Below are 16,277 nucleotides of genomic sequence, written 5' to 3'. Positions count from 1 at the left end.
TTAGTTGCAGGAAATCAATGGAAAATCCAGACCAAGCCGGCGGTGCTTGATAACATCGCTGTCCTCTGCACATCAGCGGCTACACCGAACAGTCTGGAGACACAAATGTTCATATTTTCAGACTGTCCACAACAACTGTTACGCTGTGGCAGTGTCTCCGTAAACAAACGTGTGCAACCAACTTCTGCATTCGGAAAACCAGGATGAAGCACTTCTTGGGAGGAGACTGGGACTAAGCAACAGTAGAAATACTAAATATCTAGTTTTGCACAAATCGGTGGTGACTCGAATTAGGATTTGAGTGGGCGTGGAAAAGCGATCATAAATAAGAATTTTTGGACTGGAATCAGAACGAATCTTAAAATATCATACGACTACTTTATTCTGACAAGAACTGCAACTGTTGCCACAGCACATTTACTTAAAAAAAAAAAAAACACACAATATTTTGACGGACTGCCCATATTTTCTGCATATGTTCGCCGTTGTGTTCCGTTCTTATAGTCTTCCACGGAGACGATGATCTCCCTGGAAGGAGGCATCTGACAGCCGCGCCCAAGGAGCTGCACAGATATTCACAACCAAAGCACAATCAGTAGCAGAAAGTTGAGCAAGATCCAGCGAGGCAGTTGACGAGAGCTAGCCTGCTAGCCGGCCAGCTAGCTAGAAAGGAGGCACAGGCGCAAAACCAACCCGCTTTCTACCTTTGACCACGGTATGGCGAGGGATCCTGGTTAAAGTAAGCCATTTTAAACTAAAAAGAAGAACTTTTCCAGAGGGAAAAGCGGCAGCCAAAACGCACCAGCGTACTCGCTTTCCGGTTCAATAGACAGTTTTCAAAGAATCAAATGGCTGTTGGGCTGTGACATGTCTTTATTTCAGAAGAGTAAAAGGAGTAACGATTCGACTCTGAAGTAATTTGTTACTGTCGACACGAATAACGAATTAGGATTTAGATAGAAGGTGAGTCTGAGCCCCAATGTCTACAACGTTGGGGTGGCAAAAGTCATTTTGGTTCACTGGCCACATTCACCCCAATTTGATCTTAAGTGGGCCGGAGCAGTATATGCTTGGCCTCGTAAGCTATAAATAACAACAATTACATTTTATTTTTTTTGGGACGTTTTTTGGGTGCACATAATTACAACAAAATTTGGGAAAATATTCACATTTAATGATTTTTATCTTGTTGCAAATCATCAATCTCAGAAACAGAAACAGAAATTAGTGCAATTTCAACAATATTATAAATCAGTGTTTCCATTTACAGTTGCATCATCCAGATCAGAGAAGATCTATAAACTGTATGTCCCTTTTAGGAAACTTATTTTGAAATCATTTTACATAAATTTCCACATCCCTCTGGAAATCTTGAAAGGCTCAACTGACTCATCACATCATAAAAATTACAGTGGAAACTTTTCAGAATGAAAGTAGAGTTTCCCTGCCTGAAACAAAGAAATTGACACAAAAATAAATGCATGAGCTATGTTTATTAAGGACATACATTTTCACAGTAAGTGCAAAATAGAAACGTAAACTATTATTATTTAATATTCACTAGCTTGCCATGAAAAGCTGAAAACACAAACAATTATAATAGGAAGTTAGCATTAGTCTGCACAAACAATTAGGGAAGTAACAATATTCACGAAATGACGATATCGCGAAATTAAAAGCACCTCGATACTGTTGTGTTTTAAATTTCATTTTGGGCCAGCTATACCCAGCCACGCCGCTGAGCCTCTACTACAGCCAGACTACAGCGCTCCACTTCCTCCTTAAAAGTATAAATACTAACCCTAACCCTAAAGAAGGATTCTTTTTGTCTTTAAGAGTCTTCTTGCGTTTATGAATTTTTGGACTTAGGCAAATAAATCACTGTTAGGAGGCAGTATCCCATTTCTAATATTATAACCAAAAAAATATGACAACACAGTAAATACTGTTAAATTATTGAACAGACAATTTCTCAATGGACAGTTTGCTATTGTGAAGATGCTGTAGCAATAATAGTGTTTTGGAGGTACAGTATACAAATGTAAACATTGGATGAACCGGGAGAGAAGTGCACGGTAATATATGATTTGAAGCTGTCTATTTCACAAAAACCTTTGGGAAAACGCACAGAAACTACTGTTGAATGACACAATGAAATGCTTGCTATACCACAGTACTTTACTGTGCGATAATACACTAAAAGACCGATTTCACAATTCAATTCTAAATGCAGAATTTTACTGTGAAAATCATAAAATATTGTGAAAACCTGGTAACATTTTACAGTGTACTTTTTCCACTTCTGCATATTGTTGTTTGAAAAGTCTCCAAATGCTCAATGTTATTTTAAGGAGCTGTTCATCTCTTGAAAGTCCTGCATGTACAGTTTACAAAATCACATGCAACTAACGCCATTAGAAGACAAAAAAAAAGCACATTTGAGGGTGAAGTTACGATAAGCCGTGATATGATGGCGAGCCTCCCCACAAGTCCCACCCTCTCTACCCCATCCTCCCCTCCTCTTTCTCTCCTCCCTCCCTGCCTCCCTCCCTCCCTCCTTCCCTCCCTCCCTCCCTCCCTCCCTCGTGGCTGTCCGTGCCCACGTTCTGGCAGCCGGCAGAGTTTTCCGTCCCGTGTCGGGTCAACATCGCAGACCTCATGGAAGCAGCGGAGGAAACTCTCACTTACCGAGATGGCCCCGGACCTCATAGGATGCTGCTCCCAGGGGATAAGGTTAAGGACACCGAGGTACATTTTGAGACAAAAAGACAGTCCAACTATGTGGATTTGGACACGAGACCGGACGGCGCCAAGACTGTGAAAGTAACATTTACCGGCGAGGGGAGCCAGCTCTCTGTCAAAAGTGACGGTTCGAGGCAGGGCCTGCGCGGACCAGCCTCTGTGGATTCTGTGGACTCTGTAGACATGGGCGGCGTAGTTGACCGGAGTGGACCCACTGTGAAAACTCCAGCTGAACTTTCCTACGAGGAGGACTCCGGGGATGAGACGCGGCTCCAGGCAGAAATGGACCCGAGCGACTACAGCGAGGGGGACGAGCTCCAGTACACGGACATGTACCTGAACAGCCGAACCGAGTCGGACGACGGCGCCAGCACGGTTCTGTCCGAGCACAGTGGCACGGACACGCTAAAGGACGAGTCTCACTATATCACCACGCATGAAATCCAACTGACTGAACTTGATCACGACGTTGATTACGACCTGGGCCGCGGTGCCAGCTGGGACTTTGAGGATGACAACTTGGTGTACTCCTTTGTGGATTACGCCTCGTTTGAAAGCGACGACACCCGAACTGGTACTCTGATATTGGAGGGCAGGCGTCAGGTTGCCAAACTCGGTGTGAGCACCGAGCAGGATGACAGTGATTTTTGCGACTCGGAGAAACGCGCCAGCTCAGATGAAAGCTTGTGCAAAAACCACATCATCGGAGACAAAATCCACCTGTCGATCAAAACCTCCAAAGAGGAGCCTGTAGGCATTACGGACGTGGGTGCCGAGCGCTTTGGAGACAGGAGCCACTTCTCTTTCGTGAGAGCGGGAGCTTTGGGAGATAACAGAGCCAAGTATTTCATCCCCGCTCCCGGCCGTCAGCACCTTGCAACCAAACTAAGACGGAAGGACATTAATGAATATTCCAGTGGCGCCTCCAGCTCCATCAGTGAGCTGGATGACGCCGATAAAGAGGTGCGTAATTTAACCGCCAGGTCATTCCGAAGCTTGGCGTGTCCTTACTTTGATACGATTAATTTAAGCACTTCAAGTGAGTCGTCCATGTCGGAATACGATCTAAACAAGTGGTCTGCTTACGTGGATTGGAATTATGGCCACATCCCGCGGGGGGCAGAGCGAAGCGTCATTGCGCACAAGACCTCCAGCGCCACATTGGAAATGAATGAGACGGTTGAAAGTAGAAGAGACACACAGGGTAGTAAGAGACTAACTTTTCATCAGGAAGCATCTTTGTGCAAAGGTGCGGAGACAAAAGATCAGCGAGGGGTCACGTTGAATGTTCAGTGCAATTTAGACACACAAGCAGCCACCAGGCGACCCAAAAGTAGCAAGAGCAGGTCCGAGGAGGTGCATGGAGCCGTGTTGGCCAGGTCAGGCTGTGAAATGCAGTATCACCACACAGACGGCACAGGCAACACACAAAAGAGGGCCATCTTTGCGTCGAGCCTGCTTAAAAATGTCATCTCCAAAAAGATGCAGTTTGAGCAGGAGCGTAAGATGGAGAGAGGTGAGATCTCAGACACATACCCCGCGTTCTCCCCTTGCTTTCTGGACGGGGGGAAGGACAGGAGGGGCTTTCAAAGGCAGAATTCTGAATCGGGCTCAGGTTACACAAATTCTGGAGACGACCAGGCTTTCGAGGGCAGCAGGCCTAGTTCTTGTGAGCCCGCAGAAGAGCAGAGAAGCACCGATGCGATAGAGGATTCAGGCGAAAGGGAGCCTAAAGCGGGGCTCAGTCACAGTCAAAGCAGCGCGTTTAATTCCTGGAGGGACGATGAAGCAGTGAAGGAGGCCGAGCTCTCTCCAGCTGCAAAGAAAGCGAAGGAGGAATCAGACAGGAGCAACATGCTCACTAAACTTCTTTTCATGCCGAGCTGTCGGCGTTTCTCCAAAGAGAAGCAAAGCGCAGACTGTGAGACGATGCTCAAGACAGGAAACACACCTGCTAAAGGAGAAAGCGACAAAAGCGGGAAAACACCTGAGATCAAAATATGTCTGAGAAGTGTGAAGGAAAATAAAGGAGGGGCCCTGAATATTGCCAACCTGTTAACCCCTCAAATAAGCTCCCTCAACACATTTCGGGGAGCAGGTGATGCCAAATGTCATATTTTATCTGCTTCAGATAAGATCCCAAATTTTACCGTTCGAGACGTCAGAGACACCAAGTGCAAGTTTCAAACGCCAATCTACCGTGTCCGAGATGTGCGTAAACTGGTGAAAAGCTCGTATCGCTTTGTTTCTTTGGATAATAGCGACAGTAAAGGTGCACTTGAATCCGCCGAAAGGGAGCCAGTGAAACAAGTGTCGCCTTCTCCCATTGTTATTAAATGCCACTCAGTGAAAACAAATAAATCACCAAAAGAAACAGAAGCTGATGTGCTGCCACAGTGTGCTACCAGCAAAGTGTCCCCTGTCATACCAAAGCAACCTAATCCTGACCAGTCCGAAGCTGAAAAACTAGTAAAACAAAGGCAGGAGAAGTTTGCGAGCGAGGCAGCTGACAAGAGAGTCGAGCCCAGAATTCCCAAACAAGCTGCAATAGAAAAACTCAAAGCTGCTGTCAAAACAATGGAACAGCTTTATGTTTTTGACCGAAACGAATGGAAACGCAAAGCTCAGCCTCCGCAGCCAATCATGGGCAGCCATGTGCTGTCACTCATCGCCCATGAGGAGCAAGGAGCAGAAGAAGAAACAACAGCAGAGCCTGGAACGCGCGAAGAAGGCCCGGTGAACATTACACATGTTCGTCGCAATGACGAGTCGGCGCAACGCAAAACTTTCAGCAACAAAAGCGTCCTTCACCTCGGCAAAAGCAACAAGGCGCACGTCAGCATTAGCTCGGTTGCTAGCCCTGTACACCAGAGCTCGTCTTTACAGTCTATGAAAAGCTCCAAGACACCAGCCGCACCTCTCTCTGTGAAAATAGAACCTGTGAGACAAGAGCAGGTGGAACGGAGAAAGGTCCAAATCAGTCCCACTAATCCCAGCGTCACACAAAGTGACTCTGAGAACTATTTAACCATACCGGGCCTGGCGCACACCAATGAGATCAAAGTGGCCAACAAGGAGACAGCTTACACGGAGATAAAGCCAAGCATCAGCCAACAGGTTGCCGTCAAGACACCTGAGCAGAAAAGATTATTAATGGCTGAGTGCCCAGCTTCATCTGTCTACCACCATCCTGTAGCCGGCCCGCAAACACAGCAAGTGTTGCGTTTCTCACCACCTTTTGCCACTCTGTCACCTCCGCCTTCTACTGGAGAGGCAGGCCTTCAAACACAGCGCAAAATGCTCCTCGACCCAACCACAGGACATTATTATCTAGTAGACACGCCCGTCCAGACCACCACAAAGCGGCTGTTTGACCCAGAGACCGGTCAGTACGTGGATGTGCCGCATTCGCCCGTGGCGCCGATCGCACCCGTTACCCCCGTGCCCCTCACATTGCCACCCCTGGCCCTGAGCCCGGGGGCATTCGCACCCACCTACATGATTTACCCGGGATTCATCCCGTCGCCCACTCTGCAAGGTCAGGCCTTGCTGCCGCCGTCTCCCAGTCACTCTGAAGACAGAAGAGAAAAGCTGAAAAACACCACAACCGCAAAGCAGGACGTGAACGCTCTGTCGGCAGAGAGCCCCTACTACAGCGCCACGGCCGAGGCCCCGCTGGGACACATGAAGCCACCTTCGGTCGTAGGAAGCTCAGACAGGAAGCCGATTATCAGCATCACAACGCAACAAGGTCCAAGAATTATCGCCCCCCCTTCCTTCGACGGAACAACAATGAGCTTTGTGGTGGAGCACAGATGACCAAAAAGACACCTCATTGCACATGTAAGTTGGCACATTCTCCAAATGTCCACATTGAACACTTGTTCATAGTTTTACCTGCAAAATGACAACCAAAGTAGCAGATCCCACTGGGTTGCAATGGAGAGAATACAGTCGCTTGAACTAACCCTCAACCTTACTGAAATTAGCCCTTCAAAGTGAAGGAGAAGTCACATCCATTGCACAGATTCCATTTTCTGATTTATTACTGCTAACCTCACGATGCTGTCAACCCGCTCGACTGCAGCCAAACGGGTGACAGCTGTCTTGTACAACCCCAATTCCAATGAAGTTGGGACGTGGTGTTAAACATAAATAAAAATGGAATACATTGATTTCCGAACCATGTTCAACCTATATTTAATTGAATACACTACAAAGACAAGATATTTAATGTTCAAACTGATCAAATTGATTGTTTTCAGCAAATAATCATTAACTTGGAATTTTATGGCTGCAACACAAGCTGTTCCGTTTGAACATTAGATATCTTGTCTTTGTAGTGTATTCAATTAAATATAGGTTGAACATGATTGTTTTCTGTTTCGGCGGCACGGTGGCCGACTGGTTAGAGCGTCTGCCTCACAGTTCTGAGGACCGGGGTTCAAATCCCGACCCCGCCTGTGTGGAGTTTGCATGTTCTCCCCGTGCCTGCGTGGGTTTTCTCCGGGCACTCCGGTTTCCTCCCACATCCCAAAAACATGCGTGGTAGGTTGATGGACGACTCTAAATTGCCCGTAGGTGTGAATGTGAGAGCGAATGGTTGTTTGTTTGTATGTGCCCTGCGATTGGCTGGAATCTAGTTCAGGGTGTACCCCGCCTCCTGCCCGATGATAGCTGGGATAGGCTCCAGCACGCCCGCGACCCAAGTGAGGAGAAGCGGCTCGGAAAATGGATCGATGGATGTTTTTCTGTTTTGATTTATGTTTAACACAACATCCCAACTTCATTGGAATTGGGGTTGTAGAATCTGTGGACCTGATCACTAAACCATCTCACCGATCCTGATGAGTTTCATGACATCATCTCAGTTGGACTGTTTCATGCAACTATCATATTTTATGCTCACTTTCAAGCACAATCGAAGCTAGTGAATCAGAACTAACAGCGACACTTTGTAGGAAATACTTGGCCAGTGACAAGTTTGCGATCATGTAAATGTGTACAGGCTTTGATTGGCTTCACTGGACATGACGCTTTCTGCAGTAAAATGTGGATAGCGCTCGTTTTCTGAAGAGAAACAACGTCGAAGTCAAATGATGCCATGAAAGGCAGTCTGCTGTGATGAAAAAGAGATCCATGTTGTCTGTCTGCCAACTTTTGCGCCTGAACTCTTCAAATGTATGTTTAGTAATGTATGATCATATTTCAGCATCGTTTCATCCATTTTTAAAAAAACGTTTATCATGTTCAGGGCTGCCAGGAGCTGAAACCTACGCCAGCTGACTTCGGGTGAAAGGCGAAGACTACACACTAGACAGGAGGGCAGTCAGTCTCGGGGCACATATAGAGACAGACAAGCATTTACACTCACACTCAGCGGGAATAGAACACATGCGGCCCAGCACCAGTGACTTCATATTTTATCATTTCATTTTTCATTTCACTTCACTGCAAGGAGAGCCCAGGAGCAAAATCCTAACAAAAGCAAACACACTGTTCCGTATTATGGCTCTAAAAGACCAGTTTCTAGCCGGAGTCTTGCAACAACAATTGGGTACCAATAATAAATGAATCCCTCCATGCTTTTATCTCTTCAAAATGACGCTGAACATTTTCGCCAGCTTCTAAATCAAACAATTTGATTGTGTTAAAGTAACATATGGAAAGCACAAAGCAAAAAATACAAATGTTTATACCATGGGCAACACAGTGCAAGAGGACACTGTGTTAGCATGTTTACCTCACAGTTCTGAGGTTCCCGGGCACGAATTTCAGCTCCAACCTTCAAGTGTAGCATTTGCACGTTATTATTATTATTATTATTATTATAACTACTGTGGAGGCATAGAATACAGCTACAGTACGCACTGTATACAGCTGATGTAATCTTATAAATGGCTTGCTGTCCAGACAAAAGGCAAGAGGCCGGACCTGATTTAAATGTGCTGACGGAAGCATAATAAGCTTGGATGTTGTTGATAAATATACCGTTTCATAAATAACTGAGATTCCCAATGGGATACATGATGGTTGTCTACAATCATGAAGTTCTGCCGTTTGAAGATCGTCATGTACCACATGCATACTAAGTTTTTAGTTCAGCTGTGGCATGTCAGCGTTAATAGACATGCAGTAGCTTCATGACGGATAACGCGAGCCATAGGAACTCTCGCTGGGCTTGATGGGATTTTTCAACCACATCCTTCAAGTTCCTGATTTTCCGCATGACAGCACCGTCTGACTATTTCGACTTTCATTTACATGCTTGATGTTGAGTGTTGGAAAATATCACAGGAAAGTAGAGATGTTCTCCTCCTGAATCAAACATACCCAACCAGGAATTCATACTTCCATACATTGATAGACTCCTGCTAGGGGATTCGCCCAAATGAGCTCCAATCAGAAGCAATCCGTTTTGTTACATTTCATTCTTATCCAACGTGTACAATGTTTGGATGTGACATGGTGGTCAAGCAGTTAAGACATTTGTCTCACCCTTCCGAGGTTGTGTGTTGAAATCTGGGCTGTGGCTTCCCTGCGTGTAGCTGTCACGTTCTCCCCATGCTTTAGATTAGACTTGTTGTTTTAGCAAGGCAATGATGATCACGTACAACAAGAATGTTGCTCAGTACACTGAAAAAAAAAAAGGCCTCAATTTGATCATCTACATCAGTTGCACATGCTTGAAATATGGTAAAGTGATGTAATTTAATAATAGAAAAAGAACAAAATAATATATGTCAGTTTACCACATTCGAAACATGTGCAACCGATGTACATGTTCGAATTAAGTCAGTTTAAAGGACTTTTTTTTCTTTCGAGCGTAGACCTCTGCCGAGTCTGACATTTTAATACAAGGAAAAACCAATCAAAGAACTTTGTATGTTTGTAAGTTTGGATGCTATTTCCTGGTTAATGGAGGATTATTAGTAGACGGCAGGAGCCATTGTCATTTTATGGTGGTGGGCAAGTTCCATTGAATTCAATTACATTTTAATTATATAGCGCCAGTGGCGTCGTTAGGCCTGTAGTATTTTCGCGTGGCTTCAGCCCCCCTAAAATATTCTTAAGCCCCCCTAAATGATTTGGTTGTTTAAAAAAGATATATATATTTTTTTAACCCAAAATATTTTTGAATAAGCGGGTGGGAAACCACCAATAAGCCTTTTCTGGATTGCTTCTCCCCCCAAAAAGAAAACAAATACACATGATTTTTTTTTTAAAGGGGAAAAAAATAGGAAACAAATTGAAATAAATCCGTGGATAGATAAATCCGAAAATGACAAACTGCAAGTGGTCCACTCTAATTGACAAGCTACTAGCTACTTTGTATTAGCATGGGACTTTCTGCTGTTAGCTGGGGATCTGAGCTAACTACTTAGTTTTTACTAGCAGTGATGAGGAATGTAGGACTGTTGGCTGACTGTTTACATAAAGATTGAGGTTATAGAGTGAACTTTATGCATAAATTCACATCATGAATCAGGAGCTGACCTCATTCTCAATACTTGTCATCAGTGAATAATAATAATAATAATAATAATAATAATAATAATAATAATAATAATAATAATAGTAATCACTCCTCCACCCATATTGAACTGGAAATGTAAGTCTACAGAATTTCACAGAATAAAGCCATTTGTGATGCATTCCAGGAATCATATGGAACTCATTATGGACATGAAATATGAAACATTTCAGTCAGGTGCATCCTGGAAGACTTCTTTGACTTGACATTTTAAATAGGATCGTAATGATTAGAAAGCGGAGAGTCAAGAGATAAATACAAGCCAAATTATCCTGTGCCAGATATTTTCAAGACCACTTTATTATTACCTTATTTTTTTAATTTAAAAGTAATTGATTTTTTGATTTTAGTCAGATATGCATCCAAAGTATAATCTTAAGCGACTTCCGGGAGCAAACAGTTCTTGTGTTGTGAGCCAAAGTCATGTCATTAGCCTTTTTATTGATCAGTTATTAATTGTGTTTCAGTGTATCTTGAATGGGAAGAATTCAGTCTTAAAATAATGGTAATTGAAAAAGACACACGTCAGCATCTGAGTCACAACAGAATCATCGACCGATGTGCCACCCTTAAAAAAAGACAGCATTCATTGATGCTCTATGTCATTGATGACATAGAGCATAAACAATCAATCATTCACACCTACGGACAATTTAGAGTCTTCAGTTAACCTACCATGCATGTTTGTGGAATGTGGGAGGAAACTGGGGTACCCGGAGAAAACCCACACAGGCACGGGGAGAACATGCAAACTCCACAAAGGCAAGGCCGGATTTGAACCCGGATCCCCAGATCTGTGAGACAGATGTGTTAACCAGTCGTCCACCGTACCACATAGGGATACATATAGTAAGAAAAACAGTGCTGCAGCTGCATGTTTATCCAGATTCAATTTTTTGTTCTTCTTGTCTTCTGCACCAATACTCTGCAAAGTTTTGTGGAAATTGATAGTGTAATTTTGGAGTAATCGTGCTAAACGTGTCTCACTACTGGTTTAGAATGTCAAAATGAATGTTATAAAAAAAAAAAAAAAAGTGTCATTATAAAAAAATAAATTAAAAAAAAGCAAAGCCAGTACCGTATATTCTCCATAAATAAGGGTTGAGTCAGTCACACTTGCAATCTGTTCCAGTCTATTGTCAACCAAGGTGTCAGAATAAGAATACAACTGTGTGAGCTGGTGAGATTCTTGTCAGTTGTGTGGCAGCCAGGGGCTCAGTGTGGGCTTTAGTAGTGGTGTGAAGTGGAACAACACTGTGTGTGTGTGTGTGTGTGTGTGTGTGTCAGTGAGTGAGTGAGTGAGTGAGTGTGTGCGTGTAGCGGGGCATGGCTGGGATAGTGAAGCAGGACGAAAAGGTCAGGTCAATGTAAAGTATTTGTTGTGCTGATGCAGGGAGAGGACAGCTGCTGGGAGAGATCAGATGCTGCTGCTTGCTCTGCCGTTGAAGCGAGTCTGCCGGGCTGGGACGGGGTCAACTTTTTACAGCCTCCTCCCCCTCTGCCCAGTCCAAAACGGGCAGCCGGAGGTGGAGAGCAGTGTACTCCCTTTACTCTTACATAAACCACTTGAGCTGTGTTTTGAATCCCTGCAGATGATTGAAGTATACTGTACATTCAAATATGGCATTTGCCATTTATGGGCGCGATTGTATCGAGAGTACCTCCATTTTCAGGGGCTCAAAAATGTTTGAGCGGATCGTCCAGTGACCGAAAGGTAGCTGGTTCGAATCATGGCTCCAACTGTCTGCGTGTCAAAGTGTCCGAGTGCAAGACACTGAACCCTAAAATGTCTTGCATGGCAGTCACCCAGTGGTGTATGAATGTGTGTGTGAATGGGTGAATGTGAGGATTTGTGAAGCACTTTTGGGCACTGTGATAAATGCGCTATATAAGTGCAGTCCACTTACCATATATAAAAGACTAAAATGTTAAAATGTGTTTATAAAATCAAAAACATGTTTAGACAGAAAATAATAAAATAAATGTGCATGTTAAATGTTGATATAACATTTATTATTTCACTAATACTTCAATTTTGTACAATAAACCAATTAACTTTATGGAATTTTTTTTAATGAGATACATGAGTAAAAAGAAGAAAAAAAATGAAAGCTGACTTGATTTCAGGAAAAGAAAGTCTAAATTAATGCAACAAATATTGAAGGACTCTTCATAATGTAAATCATTTCTGGGCCGGATGAAAGAATGGAACGTATGTGGCCATACTTTCCCCACCCAGCCCTAAAACATACTATGAAAGCAACTCAAGACTTTTTGACATCAAAGAAATGCAATATTCTTCCGGTCATTCCTCTGATCTTAAACCAATAGAGTATGGTCAAAACTGTGGTGAATTACCCTCTCCAGACGGTGGTCTTCTACAATGCTTACAAAACGGCAGTGGTGAGGCTGTTGCCGAATAAGAAAATACTAAAATACCTTTCTCATAACCTCTAGGTGGCGGTCGCATCTTGAAATGAAAGTGTACACCTTTCTCATAACCTCTAGGTGGCGGTGGCATCTTGGATTGAAAGTGTACACCTTTCTCATAACCTCTAGATGGTGGCATACATTTATAAAATGTGAAAGTTTGTTCCATTTTCCCCTATACAATTTTTTTATGAAAAAAATGCACATTATACACGAGAAATTACGCTAGCTCATAACATTTTATTAAACAGACTCCTAAACCTGGTCAGCCTGTCTGGTACTGTTTTTAACTGGTTCAGCTCTTATCTCACAGATTGAAGTTTCTTTGTAGGTATGGCTACGTGTTCTTTTAGGACACATGAAATAGACCGTGGGGTGCCTCAAGGGTCAATTATCGGTCCAATTCTTTTTCATCTATGCATGCTATCCCCTTGGGGACGTCATTAGTTGACACGGCATCAGCTTCCACAATTACGGAGATGACATACAGCTGTGCGTCGCCGTGTCGCCTGATGACAAAGGGCCAAATGATACCCTTTTTAACTGTATTTTAGATATTAAGTCGTGGACTGCAGTGATTTTCCTACAGCTAAACCAGGGCAATAGGTTTCAGTTATCACTCTCGGCCCTGAAGAGAGAGAAACTCTTACGAAAACTAAAAGATTTTAAACCGTCACAACGTGTTAAGAATCTGGGTGTAATCTTGGACTCTGAGCAATGTAATGAAGATAGATTTGTATCATCTTAAAAATATAGCCAGAGTCCACCCGTTTCTCTCAGGCGAACACGGAGGAGCTGCTTTTATCTCCTGTCATTCTAGACTAGCGCAATGCCCTGCTCTCTGGTCTTCCCAAAAAGAACATCTCCACTGTACAAATACTTCAGATCTCAGCTGCTCGTGTGCTGACAAAGAGTCGAGGGCGTGAGCACATTACACTGGTTTTAAGATCACTGCATTGGCTCCCCATGTGTTTCAGGATCTATTGTAAGGTTCTTTTACTAGTTTTTAAATGTCTGAACAGTTTTGGTCCATCATATCTACCTGATAGGCTTTTATAATGTCATCCCTTACGGGTCTTGAGGTCCTCTGGCACCGGCCTTTTAGCTATTCCCAAAACTAGAACAAAATCTACACAGAGCCAGCATCCAGCCATTACGGCCCGCGCCGACTCATTTGCTTATTAATGAGTCCCTTTATTTATTTTATTATATTAATGTATCGATTAATTTATTTGTTATTATATTGTCTGTCCTTGCCCAGGATGCTCAGTGTCTTGCCATTACTCTATACTATTAGTCAACAGGTGCTGTGCTTGTGTGTGTGCGTGCGGGTGTGTGTGTTCATATGCCTGCGTTTGCATTTAGATGTGGGGATGGGGATGGGGATGGGGGGCAGGGAGGTGTACGTTTCCTGTTTCCCATGTTTTCTTGTTTCCTTAATTGTCTGCTTTTATCTCTGTGAAGCACTTTGAGTTGCATTTGTTTCATGAAAAGTGATTGGATTGATTGATTGTTTGACTGAATGATTGACTTCAATCATGTATGACTTTCTGAAATCCTAGTGACTAAACCCGGTTTCTTACTTTTCATTTGTAGACGTCTCTGTAGAGAAATCTGCCTTCAATCAACCCCAGCCAGCATTTTGTTCTTCAAGACACCCTCTAACCAAAGTCAATTGGAGTTTTATTATCTATTGCATGGCAGCATTTTGCAAGGTATAAAACAACAACCCACAATGTATGTTGCTTTACCAATCTGCTACAATTTAGGTAAAAAGTCACTTGCTCACCAGAAATAAAGAAAAGGAAGTAAAACATACAGTATGAAGGACAGGGACCATTTGTCTGAAGTGAAGTCAGCTATATGTGAATTTAGATATTATATTTATATATATAGATTGTGTCATGACATTGGGGTGTTGCTCAGTACTATCTGGTCACGTTGACAATAGCCAACTGTTTACAAGTTGAAAGCTCATGTTCCACTTGAAGTGCATGCATTCTCTGCGTCATGACTGCCAGGATGCTGTTTCCACCTGCACTACTGTAGCAATGGATGAAATGTGTGAAATGGGTGAGGTGTGTTTTACAAGAGAATAAAGCCTGCACCTTAAATGACGCTACGAGAACAAAACACACTAAGTGTGTCGAACCGACGAAGTGGAGCCGGGACTCCTTTTAGATTTTTAGTGGATAGTTTGCTCTATTTGTGTTTGTTTTATGTTTACACTTTTCAATGTAATGAGGTCGGAGTCCGTGTGTCTGCTGCATGCATGTATATGTGTGTGTGGGGGGGGGCGGGGGGTTGCTACACGTGCAAGGTGTATCAGCATTCTGCAAGCATACAAAGAGGAGTCATCTTACTTCACAGTGAACAGGCAAGGGTCTTCACGAGAATTTAGTAGGAAACTCGACAATATGACGACTCAATTTTCGGGGATTAACCGTCAATTGAGCATCAGTAAACTGGGGCCTATCTCGGCGGAATTTGGGCGCGAGAGGCGCGGTACACCCTCTGCGCTGGTCGCCAGCCAATCATAGGTCACATCCGATATAGACAAGCAACCATTCACACTCACAGTCATACCCGTGGAGACGCTAGAGTTTTCAATGAACCTAACGTGCATGTTATTGGAATGTGGGAGGAAGCCAGAGCACCCGGAGAAAAACCCACGCAAACACCCTGAGAAAATGTTCTCATTTGGACCATGAACTAGTTGAGCCTAAATCAACAACTCCTTTGCTATTTTTAGCCAAGTCATGCACTCCGTTTGTCCATGACTTCAAGACACGATCAATCAACCCTCACTTCCCCACAATCGGCGGAACTCTTTCGAAACAATGAATCGATGAATATGCCCATTCGTGCTGGACACCCCAACTATAGTTTGTGTGACCCTTTACAATGGATTACATTTTTTTGTACAAAATCCTACAAAAGTCTTGTGAGGACAGGCCTGTTCGTGTTCTTTTACACTGAACACTACGATCATCAACTTGTGAAAACAATCCTTAACACCCCTCCAATGTGCATTAACTTAACAGCATTCGCAGACCACATCCAGGATTAATTCAGTCATAGACATTTTTCTCTAATATTACACTATGACTACGTATCGAGCCATGACAGATTATTCACACCAGCCCCTATCCCATGTAAGAATCATCCAGACTGTTGTTTTAGCAGGTTTCCAACCCAATGTATTAAAGGTAATTGGATCTGCTGGTCAGTCCATTTGCCTTTGTTGTCTAGGATACACAACTTTATTTAAATTGCCCTATATACGAGCTTGTGTGAGCGTGTAGTCATTTGTAAGGATGTTTGGGAGAATGGATGGTTTGCTCTTTACTGCAACTTAACTGGATGCATTTGGAAGTGCAATGGTGCACAAAACGTGTATAATGTTTATCCCAATCAATCAGCGGAATCCTGTCATTTGGGAACTAGTGCAAATAAATTGTATTGGTAACTATATTGCCTTTAGATAAAACCTCTGAAAGGTATATGTGGAAGAAAATTAATGCATATCCCGAACCTTTTGCTCTGTATGCTTTACTGCCAAGTTGTGAAA

The 16,277-nt window shown here is 43.3% G+C and overlaps 1 protein-coding gene across 1 annotated transcript; it reads left to right on the top strand.

The window, feature by feature from the left end:
* The first annotated feature begins 2,658 nt into the window (after positions 1-2,658).
* LOC133403695 (uncharacterized protein C4orf54 homolog) lies at positions 2,659-14,313 on the top strand. The gene is made up of 2 exons (XM_061678839.1): positions 2,659-6,585; positions 14,303-14,313. Exon 1 carries the CDS (start codon positions 2,659-2,661, stop codon positions 6,559-6,561), a length of 3,903 nt encoding a protein of 1,300 aa, XP_061534823.1. The 3' UTR covers positions 6,562-6,585; positions 14,303-14,313.
* Positions 14,314-16,277: the final 1,964 nt, after the last annotated feature.

Source organism: Phycodurus eques, chromosome 6 (assembly GCF_024500275.1).
Source record: "Phycodurus eques isolate BA_2022a chromosome 6, UOR_Pequ_1.1, whole genome shotgun sequence".
NCBI classification, from domain to species: Eukaryota; Metazoa; Chordata; class Actinopteri; order Syngnathiformes; family Syngnathidae; genus Phycodurus; species Phycodurus eques.
The sequence above is the reverse complement of the archived record's forward strand: the minus strand, read 5'-3'. Positions and strand labels throughout refer to the sequence as shown.